Genomic DNA, 22,114 nt, shown 5'->3' with positions numbered 1-22,114 from the left:
GTGTTTTCATTTCTAAAATATTGTTTTCCAGTTTCTTTAATGCTTCTCACTGGTTTTTGTGGTACTGGAATTTATTTAGTGCCTTCTCCTTGGTGTTCCGGAAGCATTTTGTCAGAAAAGAGGTTAACGAAAGCCTGATATTTCCATGTTTTCATGTACAGAATATAGTTCTCTTGTGTCTTTAATCCTTTCCACTGTTTTTTTTGTGTGATCCTATTATTTCTTTAGTGCCCATTCCGGCCTGTTCCATGATGTTCCGGGAGCATTTTGGCAGGGAAAAGGTTAATCAAAGCATAATATTTCCATGTTTTCATTTCTAAAATATTGTTCCCTGATGTCTTTAATGCTTCCCAGATGCCTTTTAATAGGTGCAAATAAACACGCGCAGAATTCAAACCTATTTCTCCTCCTTATCTTAAACAAATAAAACATTCATTATTCTGATTTTTTTTTAAAAAAACATTGATTAAAATTGATTTTAATTCCTTATAAACAACAATAACATTAAAGATAACAATAAAATCAGCTGTTGCCAGGAACAATATTGACATTCCTATATTATATGTCTGTTGAGAGTCCATAACTGAGTTAGGTTATCCATGTTAATTCATTTTAATTTCTTAATAAACTAATTATTATAGAATCATAGGGTTGGAAGGGACCTCTAGGGTCATCTAGTCCACCCCCCTGTACAATGCATGAAATTCACAACTTACCCTAGTGACCTCTGCTCCAAGCCCGGAAGATGGCAAAACCTCTCCAGGATCCCTAGACAAACTAGCCTGTGGAAAATTCGCACCTGACTCCAAGATGTCCATCGGCATTCCCCTGAGTATGCAAGAAGGGCCATGAGAACTAAGCACTGATGCAACCCATTCTGCCCTCCCTCTCATGATCTGCCCAGGTTCACAGAATCAGCACTGCTGTCAGACGGCCACCTAGCGATCTAGATGGCATCATAATCATAACCTTTAAGAGTGTTAAAATAATATTGGGAATTTAAGCCTATTTCTACTCCTTATTTTTGAAAATAAAAAGTCTCTATTCCCCCTGACTGACTGACTGATTGATTGATTGTGTAGGTGACCGGCTATAGCTTTGGAGGCCCCCCCAAGTGGGGCGGGTCTTCGGGGGGGCTCCTCCTCCTCCTCCCCGGGAGAGGCGGCGAGGGAAGGGTTAAGGGGAGGCGGCTGCGCGGCCGGGCGGAGCTGCGCCAAAAGCGGCCGGAGGTGGCGGCGCGGGGGCTGCCCAGATCGCCTCGCGGGCGAGCCTCTCCGGGCGCCTTTCCCGCCTGCGGCTCCGTCCTGCGCGCCTGCCATGCCGAGGCGCCCCTCCGGCCGCGGGCAGCCCCCTTGAGAGCAGGAGCGGGGCCCCGGCGGCGGCGGCGTGGGCGCGGGCAGCATGGTGCAGAAATCGCGCAACGGCGGCGTGTACCCGGGCGCGTCGGGCGAGAAGAAGCTGAAGGTGGGCTTCGTGGGGCTGGACCCGGGCGCGCCGGACTCGACCCGCGACGGGGCGCTGCTCATCGCGGGGCCCGAGGGCGGCAGCAAGCGCGGCTCCATCCTCAGCAAGCCCCGCTCGGCCGTCTCCGGCAAGCCGCCCAAGAGGAACGCGTTTTACCGCAAGCTCCAGAATTTCCTCTACAACGTGCTCGAGAGGCCCCGCGGCTGGGCGTTCATCTACCACGCTTACGTGTGAGTAAGGGCGGCCGCCCACCGGCCTCGCCTCGCCCGCAGACCCTCCGCCTGCAAAGCGGCTCGGCGCTGGGGCTTGATCGCTGCAGCGTTGCGCGCCTTTGCTCTGCTCAGGCCAAAATATCTCCTTTCCTTTCTCCCCTTCCTCCCTGCAGACACCCCTTCTCTCCATTGATCCCTTCTCCCGTGCAGTCTCCCTGCGCCGCTACCCCTCTCCGCATCCATCCCATAATCTGGCTCCATTCATTGTCTCCTCTCCCTTCCACCGACTCTTGCATCCACACCAAATCCCTCTTTGTGCATCTTTGCCTCTCCTTTCTGTGCATCCACTCCATCCGTGCCTCTATGCTCTGGAGATCTCCCTTCCACCATAAACATATCCCTCCATCCCCCTTTCTGGCGTCTCTCTCCAACCCATCCATGCTCCCTCTGGCAGCCGTCTCTCCATCACTATACAGTTGGAGATGCAGTTTTGGCAAATATCCTATATCTACCAATAAGCCTTAGAACTGGCTGTCATTTGTTTCTTTTTATCCCCTCTTCCCTTTCCTGCTGTATGGCAATTAGGGCAGGAAGGGCAAGATTTGGGTCCAGTAGTACCTTAAGGAGCTACTGGACCCGAATCTTGCTCTTCTACTGCAGGCCAACAGGGCTACCCACCTGAAACTAGTGCCGGAAGCATATTTTGTCAGTTCAGCAGGTTTCTAAAATGGGACCAGTTGTTACGCTGTGGGTCTTGTAGCCTGCTTATGAGCTGCGTTTGCACAAAAGGGAGCATAATTCCATAGGTCCATGGCTGGGTGGAAGCAGAAAAGGTGAGATATGACAGGCGAGGCAACTTGGGAAAGGCAAGAAGCGGTACTCCCAATTTAGAGTAGAGAAAATGGCTCACCCCTTCCACAAATGCAAAACTTCCGGAAAACATTCTGGAAAAATGATAGGCAGGCAATTTAATCAATAGGATGTAGGATTGGATGCTACCATGTTTTATGCAAGATGGAGGAGAGGGTCCTTTTTGACCCCTCCCCCCTGGCTATACCAGGCACCGTTGTGGACAAAATACCACTTGGGACAGGGCTGCAGTAAGAACAGTAATCTGACAACATTGCTCCTGGTCCCTTTTGCATCAGTGGGCATCCCGGAAGGATCCAACACACAGTTATTCATGCCATTCATAATTAACCTGTGGAACCCATTGCCTCAGGACACGGTGATGGCATTCATTGTAAACAGATTCCATGAAATCTGAGCTGAAGTCTAGGGAAGTTAGCTATGCCAATTTCATGTAAGCCTTTGTCCAGCTACTTAGGAATGAATTCCATTGAAATAAGTGAGAAGTTAATAGCTAATGTGTTTTTAAAAAAACGATGTCTCCCTGTAAGTTTGCTCAATGGGAAGATGAAAACATTGGTTTAAAAATTCAGTGTTTACAGCTAAACTCCAAAACCACATGATGTGACTAGAAGTTCAAAATGACAACTTGTGTGCATCACCATTAAGACAACCAGCTGCACGCCTAGGCAGGCTTGGCATGTAGTGTCAGCCTGTGGCTATTAGGCATGACAGCCAGAGGAGGAGTCTGCCCGAACTGATGGACGGCTGTTCAGGTAGAAATTGGAGCTGGGTTGGCCGTTGGCCAATATGGGTGCTTTTATGTCTTCTAGAAGAAAGTTTGCCTTGCTTCTGTCGTCCTTCTGTCCCCCTCCTCCTTCCCCAGCAAAATGGCTGTCAGCTTCCACCGGCAGCTCTGCTGCTATAGGGCTTTCTTTGCAAACACTTTCACAGGCGATCCCATATGGTGGGAGATGGTGCTATCATTCGGCTACAGCAGTTTCCCAGAACTGGATTCTCTTCTCCAAACCATGAAAATCCAGTTACGAGTCATTGTTACAGTGTAGTGTCCAGCGTGGTTTGAATGCAGCCTCTGAGGAGAAAGTTAGGAGGGAAACCAGGTGGGCTGCCTTCTCCCTGTGGCTCAAAATGACTCTTCTTGGAAATTTTTTCGATGCTCATAGGGTTCTTGTCACGCCATTCTCATCCTTACTGTTATAGCTGTGATTCACTCTTGTGACAGGTGAAGATCCTTTGTGGCCTGTGGCAGTCTATGCTGTCCCCTTCCACTTCATAACTTCTAGTTAGGGTTTCCAGCCTCTAGGTGGGACCTGGAGTCCTCCTGGAATTACAGCTGATCTCCAGACGACAGAGATCACTTCCCCTAGAGTAAATGATAGCTTTAGAGGGTAGATCTTATGGTATATCATAGATTCTAGGTGAATTCCTCCCTCCACAAGCACCACTTCTGTATCTCTAGGAATTTTCCAGGTTGGTGCTCCTCCCTCCTCCCTGAGGATATAGTCTTCCTTTCCTTTTAGCAGGGAGAGTGATCTTGAACCACAATGTGGGAAGCCACCTGTACCCTATAGGGCAATCCTGAACTCTCTCATGTTTACTTCCTCTTGTGAGATTTTGGCCGCCATGTTGGTTTCCCTGGCAACGGGCAGCCAGGAATGATGGCTGAACTCTCTGTAGTGGAAGAGATTTGCGAGAGTTTGAGAACTGGCTTGCGCGAGGCTCACTGCACTGTTTTTAAAGATTCCTGTGGGAGTGAGGAAGTGAGGAGATCTCCATTTCCTGGGTGAAGGTGGCAGTTGTAGGCTGGTAGGCTACGGATGGGGTGAGGGTTGCCGTCTTCCCAAATCTGATGCCTGGGGCAACTTTCTCAGGTTGCCTCATTATAGAGTCATTTCTAATTTGCCCCGATGCACCTGTGAGATATATCTTGTGTAGGCGTCTGCGGGGAGTTGAACCAGAGATTTCCCCCCTTTTTTATCTAAAAGCATATCTGCTGGATCATAGTGCTTCTTTGTAGTGCTTCTCCCTCTTCCTTCAACAGAGCTTCTTCATCCCTAGGCCTGTTGGAACAGGAGATGCTATTCTGTATCGGCTTTGACTAAATGTATGGAAGAGCCTGGCTTCGCTGTTTCCTCGCTAGGCATCACCATAGCAATATCGCAAGCTGCGTGGTACACCCCCCCCACTCCAAACCGAAGGCTTTCTCTCCTCCTCCTCTTTCCTGCATGTTTTCACCATCGCTTTCTTTCATGTAGTGGTTGGAAGTGCAGACAAGATTTAAGAGATCTGCTTCGCTTGCTCCCCCCACCCCTTTCACTGCAGATGCTTAAAAGATGGCTTGAGAAAGAGATACACCGGAGAGCTTTGGCAGCAGGCAAGGAGAGGCAGATGTAGGGAGAAAAAGCAGATATTGACATTCCAGGTGCCTTTTAATAGGTGCATTGCCTTTCTGAACTGGGATAAGTGTGGGTTTGTGTGTGTGTGTTAAGGTATAAACATGGCCGAGTGTTTGCTGGGAATGGTGAGGGTTGACTGAAATCTGAGCGCTGCTGCTTCCATCTGGAATTCATACCGCTTCATCAGGCTGTTCCTCATATTGTTATGAAAGCCTGGGAGGACCACAAAGAGACGTATTTTGTTAACCTGCGGTTACTTTTGTCTGTTACGGCATCCAAGACCTGCTGACTCCAGTTGACTCTATTCTCATAGAAGCATGCTAGTCCTTATTTGTGCCGCGGTGGCAAACCAGTTTGGGACACTGCACTTTGGAGCTCTGCCATTTTGCAAATCGGAGTGTTCCAAAGAGATGTTTTATTAAGTAATCCCAGGGAGGCTGTTACTGTGAACCATACCGAGAGTGCACAAGAACAAACCATATCTAGCCAGAGACTGCCTGTTTCTAGCATACTGAATCCCTTGTAGAGACTTTGAGTGTTGCCCCTTTCCCCCAGTGTATTTGTTTTCAAGGCACATGGGCAATTCTGGAGGGTAATCTTGTTTTTTTTAATGGTGCATCATTTCAGATTTGGGTGGGGGGAGACATTTGACTCTTAAAGAGGGCAAGAGCGGGAAACCTGCTCTAAGATATATTCAAATTTTAAATGGCGACAGACAAATGTGGTAGATTTTAAGACCTGCTGTTGGGGTTATTCTTTTAAAAATATCTCAGTAGCCAAAAAGCGAGATGTTTACGAGCAGCAGTCACATGTGGTCTGAAATTCAAGGTGGGGCGTGGGGATTCCCTTCCCTCCCAAAATAGCATTTGTGCTTGCTTTTGCTGGGTGTGTTGTATGGTAGAAACCCCTGTTCAGGAGCTAAAAAACATTTCACTGTATGTTAAAAGCAAGGAACTTTGGCAGTGTTGGCCAGTGGACTTGAAATGTGAACCCGTGTTTGTGGAAGGGGTGCACAGGGTGTGCATGAAACTTTCTGGATTACAGTAGATCGGATTGGAGGGGACAAAGATTCTTAACCTCTTACCCTATGAGTCTAACCTCAGCAGTTCCAAGCCAATAGCGTTGCTGTTTATTCATTTCTATAGAAATTTCAAAAGTGAAATTTGCTGTCCAGTCTTCATTGCATGTGCCCTGAGAAGATTCCCATTTTATAGATAGGAACTGAACGATGATTTTTTTTTTTTTATCAAACAAGGAGTCGAGAACTTTAGTAAGACTGGGGTCTGTGTCTCCTGAATCCAGTTCTCTGCCTGCTGGACTACAATGGGCAGACTTGGTTTGCATCCACACTTGTGTGTTTCTCTGCCTTTGCTTCCAAACCGGAGAGCTGTTTTCGAGAACATATACATGACGCTGTCCTCTAGCCATTCACTTTTCCATCTCTGGTATGTTGTTCCCCAAATCCGCTTCACTAATAGTCTTTTTGGGTAGAGTCCATGTTATTCTACCATTTGGATCGGAAGAAGTATGTTTTCAAAGGTTGTGCCCACGTTTGCAAAATGTTCCTTTCATCAGCCCGTTACGGCCACCATTTTCTGCACCAGCGGAGGGCTGTTTTGAATGTAAAAAAATCATACTGCTATAATGCTATAGTGCTATAGTAGTTACAGATTTTTTTATTAAAAAGTCATCCAGTGGGGGAAAAAAGGTGGAGAAGTTGATGAATGATGGAAGAAAGCAAGCCACTTTGTTTTATTTTATTTTGTTACTTTCCTCATCCCAAAAGGCTGTGGGTGAGTAACAATAACATCATATGGTTGTTGGGGGTTTTCCGGGCTGTATTGCCGTGGTCTTGGCATTGTAGTTCCTGACGTTTCGCCAGCAGCTGTGGCTGGCATCTTCAGAGGTGTAGCACTTTTGGTGCTACACCTCTGAAGATGCCAGCCACAGCTGCTGGCGAAACGTCAGGAACTACAATGCCAAGACCACGGCAATACAGCCCGGAAAACCCCCAACAACCATCGTTCTCCGGCCGTGAAAGCCTTCGACAATACAATAACATCATATCCTCTTAAAAGTATTAAACTAGTTCCCCTGCCTCCATGGGGAAGAGCGTTGTCTGAGGGCCAAGCTACACATGACGAATGACACTTGAACGGCAAGTGGATTGAGTGGAGAGCAAGTGAACAGGGAGAAATACACTTGCCGTTCAAGTGTCATTCGTCATGTGTAGCTTGGCCCTAAGTGTTAGAGCACCGGCTTTGCATGGAGGAGATCCCACTTTCAATTTCTGCTATTTTAAGTTTTTTAAAACTATCCTCCGTCAGAGAAATGCTCTTAGTACTGAGCTCGATGGACCAGTGAGGTGACTCAGTGTACAGCACCTTCGTTGGTTCATTCTATCAGTGCATGTCAAAATCAAAAAAGTAGCTTTTGGAATATGAGTCAAACATTCCAGAAAGCACACGTAAGGACTGTTTGACTTCATACTACAGGTGAGGGAACACAAAATCTTGGTTAACACAGCACTTTCCCAAAGGCAGGACAAAGATCTGACACGCACAGAGGGTTTTGAAGAGTCTGGCATGGATTTGCACAGGGCAGGGAAAAGGTGGACAACTCCACTTGTTTGTTCAAGCTGAGAAGGGTTACGGCGAGCTGGGAAGTGAATTTATGGATGCCTGCCGTACGGCTTCAGAATGTTATCATTGGTTATTTCAGGTATGTATGTTGAGAAAGACCTTCACTTGACACTGAGCATGACTTTACATATCATTAAGCAGTGGAACTCTCTGCCACAGGATGTGGTGATGGCCACTGTCTTTACAAGGGGGTTGGATAAGTTCATGGAGAGGTCCATTGATGGCTGTTAGCCACGAGGACAAAATGGAACCTCTGTGTTTACAGGCAGGATGCCTTTGCATGCCAGTTGCTGGTGGGCAGCAATAGGGGAAGGCCGAGGCCTGTGTGCCTGATAGGCCTTTGGAGGGAATCTGATTGGCCACTTTGTGAAACAGGATGCTGGACTAGAGGTCCAGCATTCTTGGTCTAACCCGGCTTGGCTACTCTTATTTATGTATTTATTTATTTGCTTGATTGCCTACTTATTGTATTTATAGTCCAGCTTTCTCACTGAGACTCAAGATGGATTCCACAGTGTAAGTCAATGCAATCAATCAGATGAGACATCAAATAAGCAATTCAATAGGACTAAGATTAGAGAAATCCAAACCAAAGCACAGAGTATTAGACATGTGTTAAAGAAGACAGAAAATGGTATTACATATGTAGAAAACAGTGCAGTGAGAGCAAGAAAATAGACACAGCAAATAGATAAAACATACCACACGCTGCGGTCTCTCTTCCTCCAGTTTATGCTTGCAACAATCCTGTTAGGTGGGTTTCTTACTGTTCCATTGTCAACCAGTGAGTTATATGGTGAGCAGGGATTCAAACCCAAGGCTCCTGGTCTGATGATCTAACGGCTACTTTGCACTGGTTGTTCATGGATATCAATGAAGAGTTTATTGGCCTCCCAAAGACTTCTAACTCCTGTGGGGGTGATATCTGTTCCCACTGTACGAAGGTCTTAACGCTGGTTAAGTATTGGGAACATCAGATACAGAAATGGATGTCAGAACTAAGAGGCAGGTAACAGGTTGACTCTGGAAGAGATGAGGGCAATGGCTTTGATCTCTGCTAATGGATAACATCAGGCTTAAATCAAGAAAGATGCCTTTTTGCTAAAATATTTGACCGTTGAACTTGGACAAATAGACAACAGCCCGTTGATTGGCTTCCTAACTTCACAATTTTTGCCAGGTGTATCCAGAGACAGTGAGCAGGAATATTGGGCCCATAATCTGGCCTGACATTGTAGTAGTAAAGAGGACAAACTGATATGACTGTAAATCACTGAATGAGGGGGAAAAATCAAGGTAGTGAATTTGAATTGGTGAAAAGTTCGTTTCATTGCACGAGGACTATTTAAATTGCTTTGCATGACAGTCAATGCTGTATGGTGAACTGTTCAAAGACCCACCTTGAAGACTGTGGACTATTTTCCACACCACTGTAAGCTAGGACATTCATGGTGGCCTAGAGGAAATCAGAGGTGAACCAAAAAGAAGAGGTTTCAGCCGACATTTTTTCTTGTCAGTGCCCTGGTGATCTTCTTCAGGAATTGTTTTAAAAATAATATTTAAGTGTTTTCATTGGAGTCATTGTGTTGAATAGATGTTAGTTGCTTTTGTGTTCCCAGCTGGCTAGATTCTTCTGTGTGAACACTCGATGACCCTTGCTCGGGTTTGTTTGACCCCTGTGATGTCAACGTGAAGCCAGATCTGGTTGGCTATATAATGTAGTGACATCATTACGCTCACAATGTGGTCCCTGCTTATGGCTGATTTATTCAGAAAATTTATATGCCGCCTCTCCAGAACTTGAGGCAACTTACGACAATAAAAATAGACCATTAAGCTGCAGCCATTAAATGAACCACAAAAACAACCTCATGCCATTCTAGCTAGCCAGATTATAACAGCAACGAGCATAAAATAGACATCAAGAGCCTAAAATGATGTAGATAAAATGATCCTCCAGCCGGAAACAAGCAGACCATAAAACATTTAAAAGATAAAGTCCCTTAGTAAAAGTGTGGGGAGAAAGGAGTGTTTTAGCCGGGCACCTAAGAGATGGGCTTATTCTGTAAAGGAGAATGGAGCCTTAATGGAGGAGGAGAGAGGATGTAGCAGTCATTTGAATAAGGAGCAGTGAACAGGTATGAAGAAGGCATACAGTCTCAGCCTTATGTGCATATGTGTCTTCAAGTTGTAACTGACTTATGGTGACCCTAGCAAGGGGCTCTCAAGGCAAGTGAGGAGCAGAGGTGGTTTGCCATTGCAAAGCAACTCCAGTCTCTCCTGGTGTTCTCCCATCCAAGTTCTGGCCTGGGCTGACGCTGCTTAGCTTCCAAAATTGGATGAGATCGGGCTATACGATGCGGCCTTCCCTCCAATCTCAGCCTTGTGGGGTTGGAAAATACTTTGAGCACCCAGAAACTACTACTGTCACCTTGAAAATTAAAACGGGCGAACACTTAGCACAGCCTGAGAGAAAGCTGCGAAATCCATGAGTTCCAGAAGGGCTGCCATTTTAGTTTCTGTTGCAAAAGACAAACAGCAACAAGGGAGGATCTGTGCTACAAAATCGATATCAGTTTTATGCTGGTTCGTGTCCAAAGATTATGCTGGGATTTGTAGGGTTTTTTCCCCCAGTGTGCAAAATATTCCATCATAGACCAACGGGTCCCAGGGTTAGTTGGGGACAAGGAATGACTATTAATCCAGTATAAATTTGTAGATTAGATATATCTTGCATCCAGGCGCACGTTATTGTAGCATCGTCATTTAATTCATTAGGCTACTGATACTAATTGCTTGGATTTTTAATAGCATAATAATTATGTAAACCAGAGGCCCGTTATTTTTTAATCAGCATTAATAATTCAACATTCCCATCACTTGGCAACCATTTTCTGCCAAATTTTGTGAGGTTCTCTTTGCTCACCCTCCTTGCTTTCCTTTCATTTCCTCAGTCATTATCCACCTTATTTCCCAAGTCTGCTTTCTCTAAAACATTGTTGCATAAAGATTGTCCAGTCTTGGTGTGGCAGAGAGTACCATTTTAAAGTAAAATAGAAAAGAGTCCAGTAGCACCTTTAAGACTAACCAACTTTATTGTAGCATAAGCTTTTGAGAACCACAGTTGCATCTGTTACATCTGATGAAGAGAGCTGTGGTTCTCGAAAGCTTATGCTACAATAAAGTTGGTTAGTCTTAAAGGTGCATAAGCTTTCGAGAACCACAGTTGCATCTGTTACATCTGATGAAGAGAGCTGTGGTTCTCGAAAGCTTATGCTACAGTAAAATTGGTTAGTCTTAAAGGTGCTACTGGACTCTTCTATTTTGCTACTACAGACTAACTCCTATCTATGACCAATTTAAAGTAGATCATTATTTTTTTGATGACAGGAAGAACATCAATATATTCAAATTAATATCACTTACTTTGTTTGGTCCTCTCAGTTGTGAATGAAGTCAGGATTGTTGGATTTGGTACTTTTAGAAAGAACAAAGCCTGAAAGTATAGAGTTTGAGAAACTGATACCTGCTTGCCTCTAAAAGCCATAAATAAGTCTGCTGTGTTGGTGGAATCTTATTTTTGCCAGTAGCTAACAAAACATTACATGACCCTTCCCACACAGTTGTTCTTGGGTATAGATCAGGGGTGGCCAAACTTGCTTAGTGTAAGAGCCACATAGAATAAACGTCAGATGTTTGAGAGCCACAAGACATGATGCATTGAAGTGACTGCAGATGAAGAGGTGGGTTTGGGGGAGTGTCCTGAAAGTGACATCACAGGAAGGGGTGTGGGTTTGATGCAGTATGCTGGAAGTGACATCATCAGAAGGAGTGGAGCTTGGGATATCATATCCTTGCTAGGCTTCACCCCCAAAGTCCCCAGGTATTTTCTGAGTCAGACCCGGCAACCCCAACATTTTTATTGAAAATATGAAAGACATGGAAAGAAAGAAGGAAAAGGAGGGAGGGAAAGACATGGAAAGAAAAGAGGAAAGGAGAGGGGAAAATAAACTAAACTAAAATGTATGGCCATGACAATACTCAGGGACCACTGGGAGCCGCGCAATATGTGTAGAAGAGCCACATGTGGCTCCCGAGCCACAGTTTGGCCACCCCTGGTATATATAGCATGGCCGGGAGACTTCAAGATGGCAGCCGAGAAACTATAAATAAATAAACCCTGCCCAATGAACCCTCATTTGCTTCTCCAGTCTCACTATGACGTTTAAGAAGTCAATGAGTCTTTTCACATGGAGATTTTCTTGTGGTTTGGGTGCCTGTCTTCAGTAGTTTTTCTTCAAGTTTCCTCACATCTTTGTTTGACATTTATTGTCATGCTGTGCTTTCCTCATTTCTCTGTGCTTTCTCAAATTGGATCACAGACAATTTGAGAAAGCACGAAGAAATGATGATGAAAAACGTGGGAAGACAACGAATGGAAAACAAGGATGTGAGGAAGGCTGGAGCAAATCTTTTGCCACTTGGCATCCAAACTCTGGGAAAATCACTGTGTGGAAAATGACCCAGCATCTTGGCAGGGTCTTAAGATTTCATGCATCTTTGAGTGGTTAAAGTGAGTAGGTAAATCCACCAGTAGTTTTTGGCCTATCCTGAAGTCATGTAAATGCAAAGGTTCCAAGATCTATTTAGCTGTTCATTTTTGAGCAACAAGGAATAGAACCAGTTTCTGTCCTGTATCTGTTGGCATTAATGGAATTTCACAGCTGGAATTGGTGCTGTAATAAGTTGCTAGTCCTGAAAAAGCTCTTTTAAAAAAAACAAAAAACTTTGAGTCACCATTGGCATTGCTGAAGGGAGGAAGTTACGGGTCAAGGGTACATTGTTTTTAGCTCGCTGGTCTATATATGTGTGGTTTTGATCACAACTCTGCTAGAAAACATTGGGAACTGATCAAGGTCATTCTGGAAATGGACATGTGTCATGATTATGGTTACTCGCTGTATGTGCAGGCTTTCTTTTTCTTTCACCCATTTTGCAGATGAACTTCTGGAGCTAAAAACTGGCTGTGGGTTTGAGCCACAGCTAAGGCTATGAAGAGCCTTCCAAGGGGGCACAGAGCACCTGAAAGGAAAACCTGGTGCTGAAGGGCCCACTTATATTTGGTGTGTCTGTTAAGCTAGAACCATTCAGTCATGAATGTTCATTCTGATATAAAGAACATATGGCATCAAAGGAGGCATGTATAGATCTGTGGACATACAAGAGAACAATTGTAGCATTGTGCTTAAAGAGTTTCCCTGTCCACCAAATTCATGGGCCCTTTCCTCCAAATAACATATATACAGTCCTCCTGAGCTCTTATCTTGCTTTCCAGATGTCCCAGAGAGTCAAGCACTCATAGTGATTAAGTGGTTGGGCTGCAGATCAACTCTCTGCTAGTTCAACTCCCACTACTGCCCTGAGCTCTGCAGGTGGCCTTGGATAAACTACTCTCAGCCCCAGCTCCCTAGCTCGGGGGGAAGAAGATAATTCTGACTTGGATTACCACTCTGAGTGAGGCACTAGCCTGTCCAGAAGAGCTGCTGTAGCATAGCGGTTAAGTGACTGGGCTGCAAATCAGCTCTCTGCTGGTTTGACTCCCATTCGTGCCCTAAGCTCGGCAGGTGGCCTTGGGGAAAGCCACTCCTCGCAACCCCAGCTGTCTCATGGGGATAACAGCAACACTGACTTTGTTCGCTGCTCTGAGTGGGGCATTCATCTGTTTAGAAGATTGGTATATAATCTCAGTTATTATAATTATAATTATCAAATGGCTCTGGCATGGCTGGGACCTTTGCCGAGGTGAACCTCCCTTTCCAGATTGCTGTGCTACTGCATTTGGGCAGTCCTGTTTCCAAACAGTTGGAAGGAAAGCATCTTTGAGAGGGAGGGTACGGAGGAAGGCAAAAGCCTGGAAGGTAGACAATTAAGAGGATCCAGAGCAGTTAGCTGTGTTAGTCTGTAGTCTCAAAACAGTAAAAAGTCCAGTAGCACCTTTAAGTAGGGTTGCCAGCTTCAAGTAGGGAAATTCCAGTACATCTGGGGGCTGAAACCTGGAGAAAGTGGGGTTTGGGGAGGGAACGGACCTTGGCATGGCATAATTCCACCCCCAAAAGTAGCCATTTTCTCCAGGTGAACTGATCTCTGTGGCCTGGAGACCAGTTGTAATTCCAGGAGATCTCCAGCCACTACCTGGAGGCTGGTAACCCTACTTTTAAGACTAACCAACTTTATTGTAGATTAACCAACTTTATTATCTTTAAGACTAACTTTATTATCTTTGACTAATCAACTTTATTGTAGATTAACCAACTTTATTAGGTTCGCAAAAGCTTATGCTACAATTTGTGGATTTTTGGTGTAGTGGTTAAGAGTGGCAAGACTCTAATCTGGAGTATCCTGGTTTGATTCCTCAGCTTGAAGCCAGCTCTCTCAGAGCTCTCTCAGCCCCACCCACTTCACAGGGTGATTGTTAGGAGGATAATAATAATAATAACCAGGGCTTTTTTTCTGGGAAAAGAGATGGTGGAACTCAGGACCGCACAATGACATCACTTTGGGTCAGCTGGAACAAGGGGGGAGTTTTTAAAAGTTTAAATCGCCCTTGGCAAAAATGGTCACATGGCCGGTGGCCCCACCCCCTGATCTCCAGACAGAGGGGAGTTTAGATTGCCCTCCGCGCCACATGGCGTGGAAGGCAATCTAAACTCCCCTTTGTCTGGAGATTAGGGGGCGGGGCCACCGGCCATGTGACCATTTTCAAGAGGTGCCGGAACTCCATTCCACCACGTTCCTGCTGGGGAAAAGCCCTGATAATAATATACTTTGTAAACCACTCAGAGTGTGGCATTAAGTTGTCCTGAAGGGCGGTATATAAGCCGAATGTTAATAATAATAGTAATAACATTAGATTTATATACCGCCCTTCAGAATGACTTAACACCCACTCAGAGCGATTTACAAAGTATGTCATTATTATCCCCACAACAAAACACCCTGTGAGGTGGGTGGGGCTGAGAGAGCTCCAGAGAGCTGTGATCAGCCCAAGGTCACCCAGCTGGCTTCGAGTGGAGGAGCAGGGAATCAAGTGGGTTGCGAATGTTGTTATTATTATTATTAAAACACAGTGCTCCAGTTTGGAGGCTAAAGTGGAGAAAAATGTCCATGTGGAAGCAGCCTGGATCTGCTTCACATGTTGAGGTCAGTACCGCTGTCATCAGGCAGCGCTTATGCATGAAAGATGTCTTCAGGGCGATTTCCCCACGTAGGAAAACGTGATAGAATCTGAGCATCGGTTCTGAAGGCCCACCCACCCTCTGACTCCTGAGACAAGTGGTGGTGGTGGTTGCTTGGTTTGCTGTTCTGTTGTCCTTTGGTATTTATTTATAACTTTGCCCAGGACAGAAAAGTGACAAAATCATAAATACAGCTGAGGCAGCTTAAGTTGGGGCTGTGTACTGCGTCTGCAATAAATAACCACCACGAGCAGCTAGGCCAGAAAACAAGATTCTGCTGATAACTGTCAATCTTCCTGAGGTTTCTCTCCCCAGTCCCCCTCTTTGCAGTAAATCAATGTCATAAATACTCTGGCGTATACAGCGACTCGCATAAAAGTTTCCCATCTCGTCTTTCAATGGAGAGTGCACGGTGGTTTGCAGCAAAAGTTGCAACCGCAACGTCTGCTCGTGTCATTTTCAGAACTTTGCAGAGGCGTTTGGGTTTGCCCCGGAGAGTCCTGGGGTTGATCAGAAGTTGATTGGGGTTGCTGGAGAGCTGCTGTAGCACAGTGGTTGTGGTTGGGCTGTGAATCAACACACTGCTGGTTCGACTGCCGTGAACTCAGCAGGTGGCCTTGGGTAAGCCACTCCTCTCAGCCCCAGCTCCCCAGTTGTATTGTGGGGATAATAATAACACTGACTTTGTTCTCTGCTCTGTTCAGAAGAGCTGCTGTAGCATAGTGGGTAAGTGGCTGGGTTGCGAATCAGCACTCTGCTGGTTCGAATACCACTCCTGCCATGACTTCAGCAGGTGGCCTTGGGTGAGACACTCCACTCAGCCCTGGCTCTCTAGCTGGATTGCGGGGATAATAACAACAATGACTTTGTTCTCTGCTCTGAGTAGGGCACTAATCGGTCCAGAAGAGCACTATATAAGTACACTGTTATTATTAAGATTAACAGGCAGTCAGCAAGAAATATATAGTAGTTGTATTTTCATTTTTCCAAGGAGCACCAGGTGACATATGTGATCCCTTCTCTTTTTTAATCCTCACAACAGCCTTGAAAGGAAGGTTAGGCTAGAAATATCAACCAACCCAAGTTTATCCAGTGCTCTTCATGGTTAAGCTGGGATTTGAGCCCTGCTTTTTAATTCCGGCACGCTTTCCACTACTGTGCATTAGAATTCAGGATTTAACTGCTGCGTTCACTGGCCATTATAGTTTAGTGACTAGAATGCTGGACTAGGATCTGGGAGACCCAGGTTCGAATCCCTACTCTGCCATGGAAGCTTACTGGGTGGTCTTGAGCTGGTCACACACTTTCTGCTTAACCTACATCACAGAGCTGTTGTGAAGCAAGGAGAAAGATGTATAAGCTGCTTTGGGTTCTCAAGGGGGAGAATGGTGGTGGAAAGTGCCGTCAAGTCATAGCTGACTTATGGTGACCCTTGCTGGGGGTTTCAAGGCATGGGACTTGCCATTGCCTGCCCTGGTCTTTCTTGGAGGTCTCAATTACTAACCAAGGCCGACCCTGCTTAGCTTCCAAGATCTGGCGAGATCGGACTCACCTGAGCTATCCACTTCAGGGCTAGATAATGGTGGTGGTGGAAAGAGCTGTCAAGTCAGGGCAACCCCTGGTGAGGTGTTCACAGCAAGAGACTAACAGAGGTGGTTTGCCATTGCCTGCCTCTGCAACCTTGGTCTTCGTTGGAGGTCTCTTATCCAATTACTAACCAAGGCCGACCCTGCTTAGCTTCTGCGATCTGGCGAGATTGGGCTTGCCTGGGCTATCTAGGTCATGGCTAGATACATAATGGTGGTGGTGGAGAGTGCTGTCAAGTCATAGCTGAATTATGGTGACTCCTGGCGGGGTTTTCATGGGAAGAGACTAACAGAGGTAGTTTTCCGTTGCTTGCCTTTGCAATCCTGGTCTTCATTGGAGGTCTCCCATCCAATTATCAACGAAGGCTGACCCTGCTTAGCTTCCCAGATCGGGTGATATCGGGCTTGCCTGGCTTATCCAGATCAGGGCATGGGGGGAAAGGTGGAGTATAAATAAAGCAAATAAATAAATCTTACTCCTACTACAGGTTAATGAGCATCTGCTGGCAGTGTGTAACATTACAGGGTTGTTAATAATTTGTCTCCCCTTCCTCCTCCGATTGTGTGCCAAGAGAGCTCAGATTCTACAGAGCGAGCTGTGAGGTGGTGTTTGAAAAGCTTGTTGACATTATATGAATAGGAGAACATGGGAGGGCGGGTTCATTCATTTTTCTCGAATTTCTCAGTCACGTTTCTGCAGTAGAGCTTGGAGCGGTGTGTAAATATCATAAACTGTTTCTTAAAAGGTTATAAAAGAAGGCACAGAAGATCCACTTTAGGACTTGCCATCAAACTGGGGGGGGGGATTTGAGAAGGGGTGGAATTCGGTTGCAGCTGAGAATACAGGCTGATTTTCATGAGCGGGTAACCCTGGCTAGTCCCTTGCACATCTGGAATGAAGAGACGCTTCCACATCAGAGGCTGATTTGAGCCAGGATTGCACCCTTGCCTCCCATTTCGGAAATTAAGGTGTACACTTGAGTATTGTAGCATACAATACTCCTGGGGCGTGGAGCTCCGGTTGCTTCTGGGATATGTTAAGGTTGTTGGGTCTGTTTCTATCTTGAAAGCGCCCTCCTGATTTTCGATGGCACATTGGGAGGTGGTACGTGGTACATGGGGCTGGCAGTCCTTTGGACCTTCTACATGCCAGGCAGATACTAGCAGACCTTCAGCTACGCAATGCAAGGCACAAAAGTCATAAACACCACCAAAGGTTAGAATGCACCACTTCAATTAATATACTTGGATATTTGTAAAGTCTTTTCAAATATGATTTCGGATAAAATCCTGTATCACTTAATATATGACTAAAATGTCCAGGGCCCTATCCAAAATGATGACTCGCCTCAATTTACATAAATATAAGTTACATATAAAATCTTTCTAGAGGTATTAAAAATTTAAAAACCAGAAAAATGAGAACTACAAATTTGAAATACCATATACAATTTCAATTATTTGACCTCTGGCAAACTTCTGGTTTTAATTGCAAACCTCTTCACATTTTTTCTTTAAACATTGCACTTTAATTATTTAATTAATTTTTAAAAACTGCTTCTATCTCAAAGGACCAGAGTAAGGTTGGCTATAGTGAGAGACTTCCCAGCAAACTTTTACTTTGCCACAGGCACCTGCCAGTGGAAGGAAATGGGGTGGTGGTGGTGGTGGTGAGATTGGGGGCATGGCAGCATTGTGCTGGCGCACAGATGTCATTTCTGGCAAAACCTGGATGTGATATCATGGACACTCTAGAATTTTCAAAAACTATGGCTTTCTCCATAGAATTTTTGAAAATCCGGAAGTTTCCAGTGATGTCAGTTCCAGTTTTTACAGGAAGTGATGTCAGCATGCCAATGTTTTACCAGTGTGCCAGGCCCCACACCCCTTTTGCTGCCAGGGATTGCGGGCTGTAGTGTGGCAGCCCTGATCCTCCAGCTTAACTAGCTCTTCCTCCAGTAGAAGAGCCACTTAATTTGGAGGAAGGCTTCAGGCTTGAGCTCAAATCAAAGTTGAGGTATAAATATTTAAATAAACGTTTAAGTGGTAGGATAGAGCAGCTTCCACTCACTCCAGTTTGTACAAAAATTGCAGTGCTTTTGAGCAGGTCTGAAGTGCTCGAGTGAGAAAACCTTGCCTCTGCTGTTTTTCCAAAGCAAGCCCCCCCCTCCCATGTTGTAACTTGCCCTGCAGGGGGGAAAATACAGTCTCCTTCAGGGCTTTTTTCCAGCAGGAACACGGTGGAACGGAGTTCTGGCACCTCTTGAAAATGGTCACATGGTCGGTGGCCCCGCCCCCTGATTTCCAGACAGAGGGGAGTTGAGATTGCCCTCTGTGCCATGCGGTGTGGAGGGCAATCCAAACTCCCCTCTGTCTAGAGATCAGGGGGCGGGGCCACTGGCCATGTGACCTTTTTTGTCGAGAGTGATATAAACTTTTAAAAACTCCCCCCTTGTTCCAGCTGACCCAAAGTGATGTCATTGTTGAGTCCTGGGAGCGTGCACTCTCTTTGCGTGCATGCATGTGGTACCGGGGCACCACCTCCCACCAGGAGTTGCCCCCTGTGCTGGGAACCCACTGAATTCCACCACCTCTTTTCCCAGGAAAAAAAGCCCTGGTCTCCTTTATGGTTTCCTGGAAGAAACAAAGGGCAACTTTGATGCAGAGCGAAAGCGACAATAGCATGCTTCTTTCCTGTCCAGAGCAAGAGTGTGTGTGTGCATGTGTGAAGGAGGAAGAGGAGACATGGAAGAGACAGGGTGCTGCTGTTATTTCTAATGTTGTTATTTTCTCATCCAAAGCAAAAGTACGTGTGCTTTCTCCTCCTCCTTTGCACAAAAGAGGAGAAAAGCAGCTGTAGTTTCTTTTCAGGGAAGGATAAGGAACTGGTTACAGCAGCACTGGAGGAGGGCCAGAGAGCTGCTTTAAATTGCTGGGAGAGTGACTGGTCATTTCCACATGACCTTCTGCCCACCCCAGTTTTAGATGTTCCAGTTAGACATGGTGGTCCAACGCAACATCAAAGCAAAATTCACGTGATATCTTTGGTTAGGACCTGCCACAGAACTGTGTGCAAGCTTTCGGGTACTCCAGAACTCTCCAGCAAGTTAAGTGGTTGGGCTGTGAGTCAGCACTCTGCTGGTTTGACTCCCACTACTGCCATGAGCTCAGCAGATGGCCTCGGGTAAGCCACTCCTCTCAGTCCCAGCTCCCCAGCTGTATTGTGGGGATGATAAGAATGCTGACTTTGTTCACCACTCTGAGTGGGGCACTAGTTTGTCCAGAAGGGTGATATATAAGCACAGTTATTATTATTATTAATGAGAGCTGCTGTAGCATAGTGGTGAAGTGGTTGGGTTGGGAATTAGCATTCTGCTGGTTCGAACCCCACTACTGCCATGAGTTCAGTAGGTGGTCTTGGGTAAGCCACTCCATTCAGCCCCAGTTCCTCAGCTGTGTATGGGGATAACGATAACACTGAATTTGTTCACTGTTCTGAGTGGGTCACTAATCTATCTAGAAAAGCAGTATATAAGTGCAATTATTTGAGCTGCTGTAGCATAGTGGTTAAGTGGTCATATTGTAAATCAGCACTCTGCTGGTTCGACTTCCACTCCTGCCATGAGCTCTGCAGGTGGCCTTGGGGAAGCCACTCCTCTCAGCCCAGCTCCCCAGCTGTATTGTGGGGATAATAACAACACTGACTTTGTTCCCTGCTCTGAGTGGGGCACTAATCTGTCTAGAAGAGTGGTATGTAAGCACAGTTTGTTTTCTTCTTCTACCCAGGATCACTTTATCTGCTCCAGTCTGGCTAGAGTGCCGACAAGAGTCTTTCCTCTGCCCTCTGCTACAGAGAGGATTTGCTGAAAATAGGACCACCTGCCTGTGTGCCACAGTCACACAACGATGAGAAGGTCTCGCCGTGCTTAATTGGAAAACAGTCTATTCTAACTGCATCTCCCTGCTTTAATCCCGCCACCCTGTCCTCCCTTCAGGGTGTTTGAAGTGTTGCTGATGCTGCTTTTTAGGAATCTTGGCAAGCAGCACTTTAGTGCCGGTTTAGATGGTCTGTCCACTTTGCTTGGAGGTGAATGTGCGGTGGTGGAGAGTGCCGTCAAGTCATAGCTGACTTATAGCAATCCCTGGTGGTGTTTTCAAGGCAAGAGACTAACAGAGGTGGTTTGCTAGTGCCTGCCTCTGCAATTCTGGTCTTCGTTGGAGGTCTCCCATCCAATTACTAACCAAGGCCGACCCTGCTTAGCTTCTGAGATCCGATGAGATCAGTCTCACCTGGGCTATCCAGGTCAGGGTGGAGGTGAATGCATATCGGCAAAAGAGCGAATTTCATTCGATTTCCTGTCTCTTTTGACAATGGCTATCCCCACAGGAACATCTGAGCGGGGCGTTACCTAAGAACATTTTAGGGAAGCACCTGCTGGATTTATCTGACTGAGATCTGCCCATGCTTCCATGCATCCTGGCTACTAACTTAGGACTTAATTACAAATTACTTTTCTTCCATGCTTATTTTAAATTATATTTTCCTCTTTTGCAAATGCAGTGTTCAGGATTGCTTCATCGAAGAGTGCTTAGTTCTCGTGGCCCCTTCTTACATGCGCAGGGCAAGGCCAGTCTCCACCTTGGGGTCAGGTAGCAATTTTCCCCAGGCCAGTTTGGCTAGGGATCCTGATGGTGTTTTGCTATCTCCTGGGCATGAAGTAAGGGTCATTGTGTGTGTTTGTTTGTGTATCTGTGTGTGGAGAGGTATTTGTGAATTTCCTGCATTGTGCAGGGGGTTGGACTAGATGACCCTACCCTAGAGATCCCTTCCAACCCTATGATTCTATGAATGGTGGGGTGGAGGAAAGGGGGACTCTTAACTAGAGATGGGCATGAACCAAAATACGAACCAAAATTAAGCATGAACCAGGCTGGTTTGTGGTTCGCAAACCATGGTTTGTCAGATCCCATTTCTGACGAACCGCCACAAACTTTTAGGCTGGTTCGTTTGGTTCATTTTTTTGGTTCATCACTGCAGACAGCCTGGTGCCAATCAATCAGTTTCCTAGGCAACAGGGGATGGACTTCCTGCAGACCTTCCGCTTACCTGGAAATGACCTTCTGCTGGCCCAGAAATGACCTTCTGCTGACCTGGAAGTGATGATTTTCTGACCTGGATGTGTCGTTTTTACGAACCAAACAAACTGGTTCGCAAACCAGGGCCAGGTTTGTGAAAGTTCGTGGTTCATGGTTCGTGAAATTTGACGAACCATGAGCCACGTGGTTCGTTTTTTTCTGGTTCGTGCCCATCTCTACTCTTAACCCTTTCCCGTCCCAAGCCATTTTTCCCATGAGAAAGCCCCTCCTATGCTGTTTTTTACTGGTGGAGAAAATGTACCGGGATTGGTAAATTTTATCTGGTAGGTTGAAAAATCAAATAGAAGGAGGCTTATTCCAGCTTGAAAACAACAGAGAAGAAAAGGGGCAAAGTTTCCTTCCCCCGCCATGGCCTCTTTAAAATAAACAGGCCAGAAACTATAATGTGTAGTTGAAGCTTAACGTTTCCAATTTCATGCTTCCTTATCCAGCAGGTCTCACGAAACGAACACCTTACAAAAAGATGGGTATATCTGTCTCGAACAGCTGCCTCTGTGTTGAGCTGTTCCCAGAGCAACCTCATTCCCTTTGCAAGGAGGGATGGGCCGGAAA

General features: G+C 45.9%; 1 protein-coding gene across 4 annotated transcripts in view; it reads left to right on the top strand.

Annotated features, from left to right (window-relative positions):
* Positions 1-1,401: 1,401 nt before the first annotated feature.
* The window catches only part of KCNQ2 (potassium voltage-gated channel subfamily Q member 2), a 140,369-nt gene continuing 119,656 nt past the window's right edge, over positions 1,402-22,114 (top strand). For all 4 annotated transcript variants that reach the window (XM_054980655.1, XM_054980656.1, XM_054980654.1 and 1 more), the window contains exon 1: positions 1,402-1,694. In XM_054980655.1, the coding sequence (XP_054836630.1) occupies positions 1,402-1,694 (293 nt within the window). The remainder of the gene's footprint in view (positions 1,695-22,114) is intronic.

This window comes from Eublepharis macularius, chromosome 5 (assembly GCF_028583425.1).
Source record: "Eublepharis macularius isolate TG4126 chromosome 5, MPM_Emac_v1.0, whole genome shotgun sequence".
NCBI classification, from domain to species: Eukaryota; Metazoa; Chordata; class Lepidosauria; order Squamata; family Eublepharidae; genus Eublepharis; species Eublepharis macularius.
This window is presented reverse-complemented; position numbering and strand designations above follow the sequence as displayed.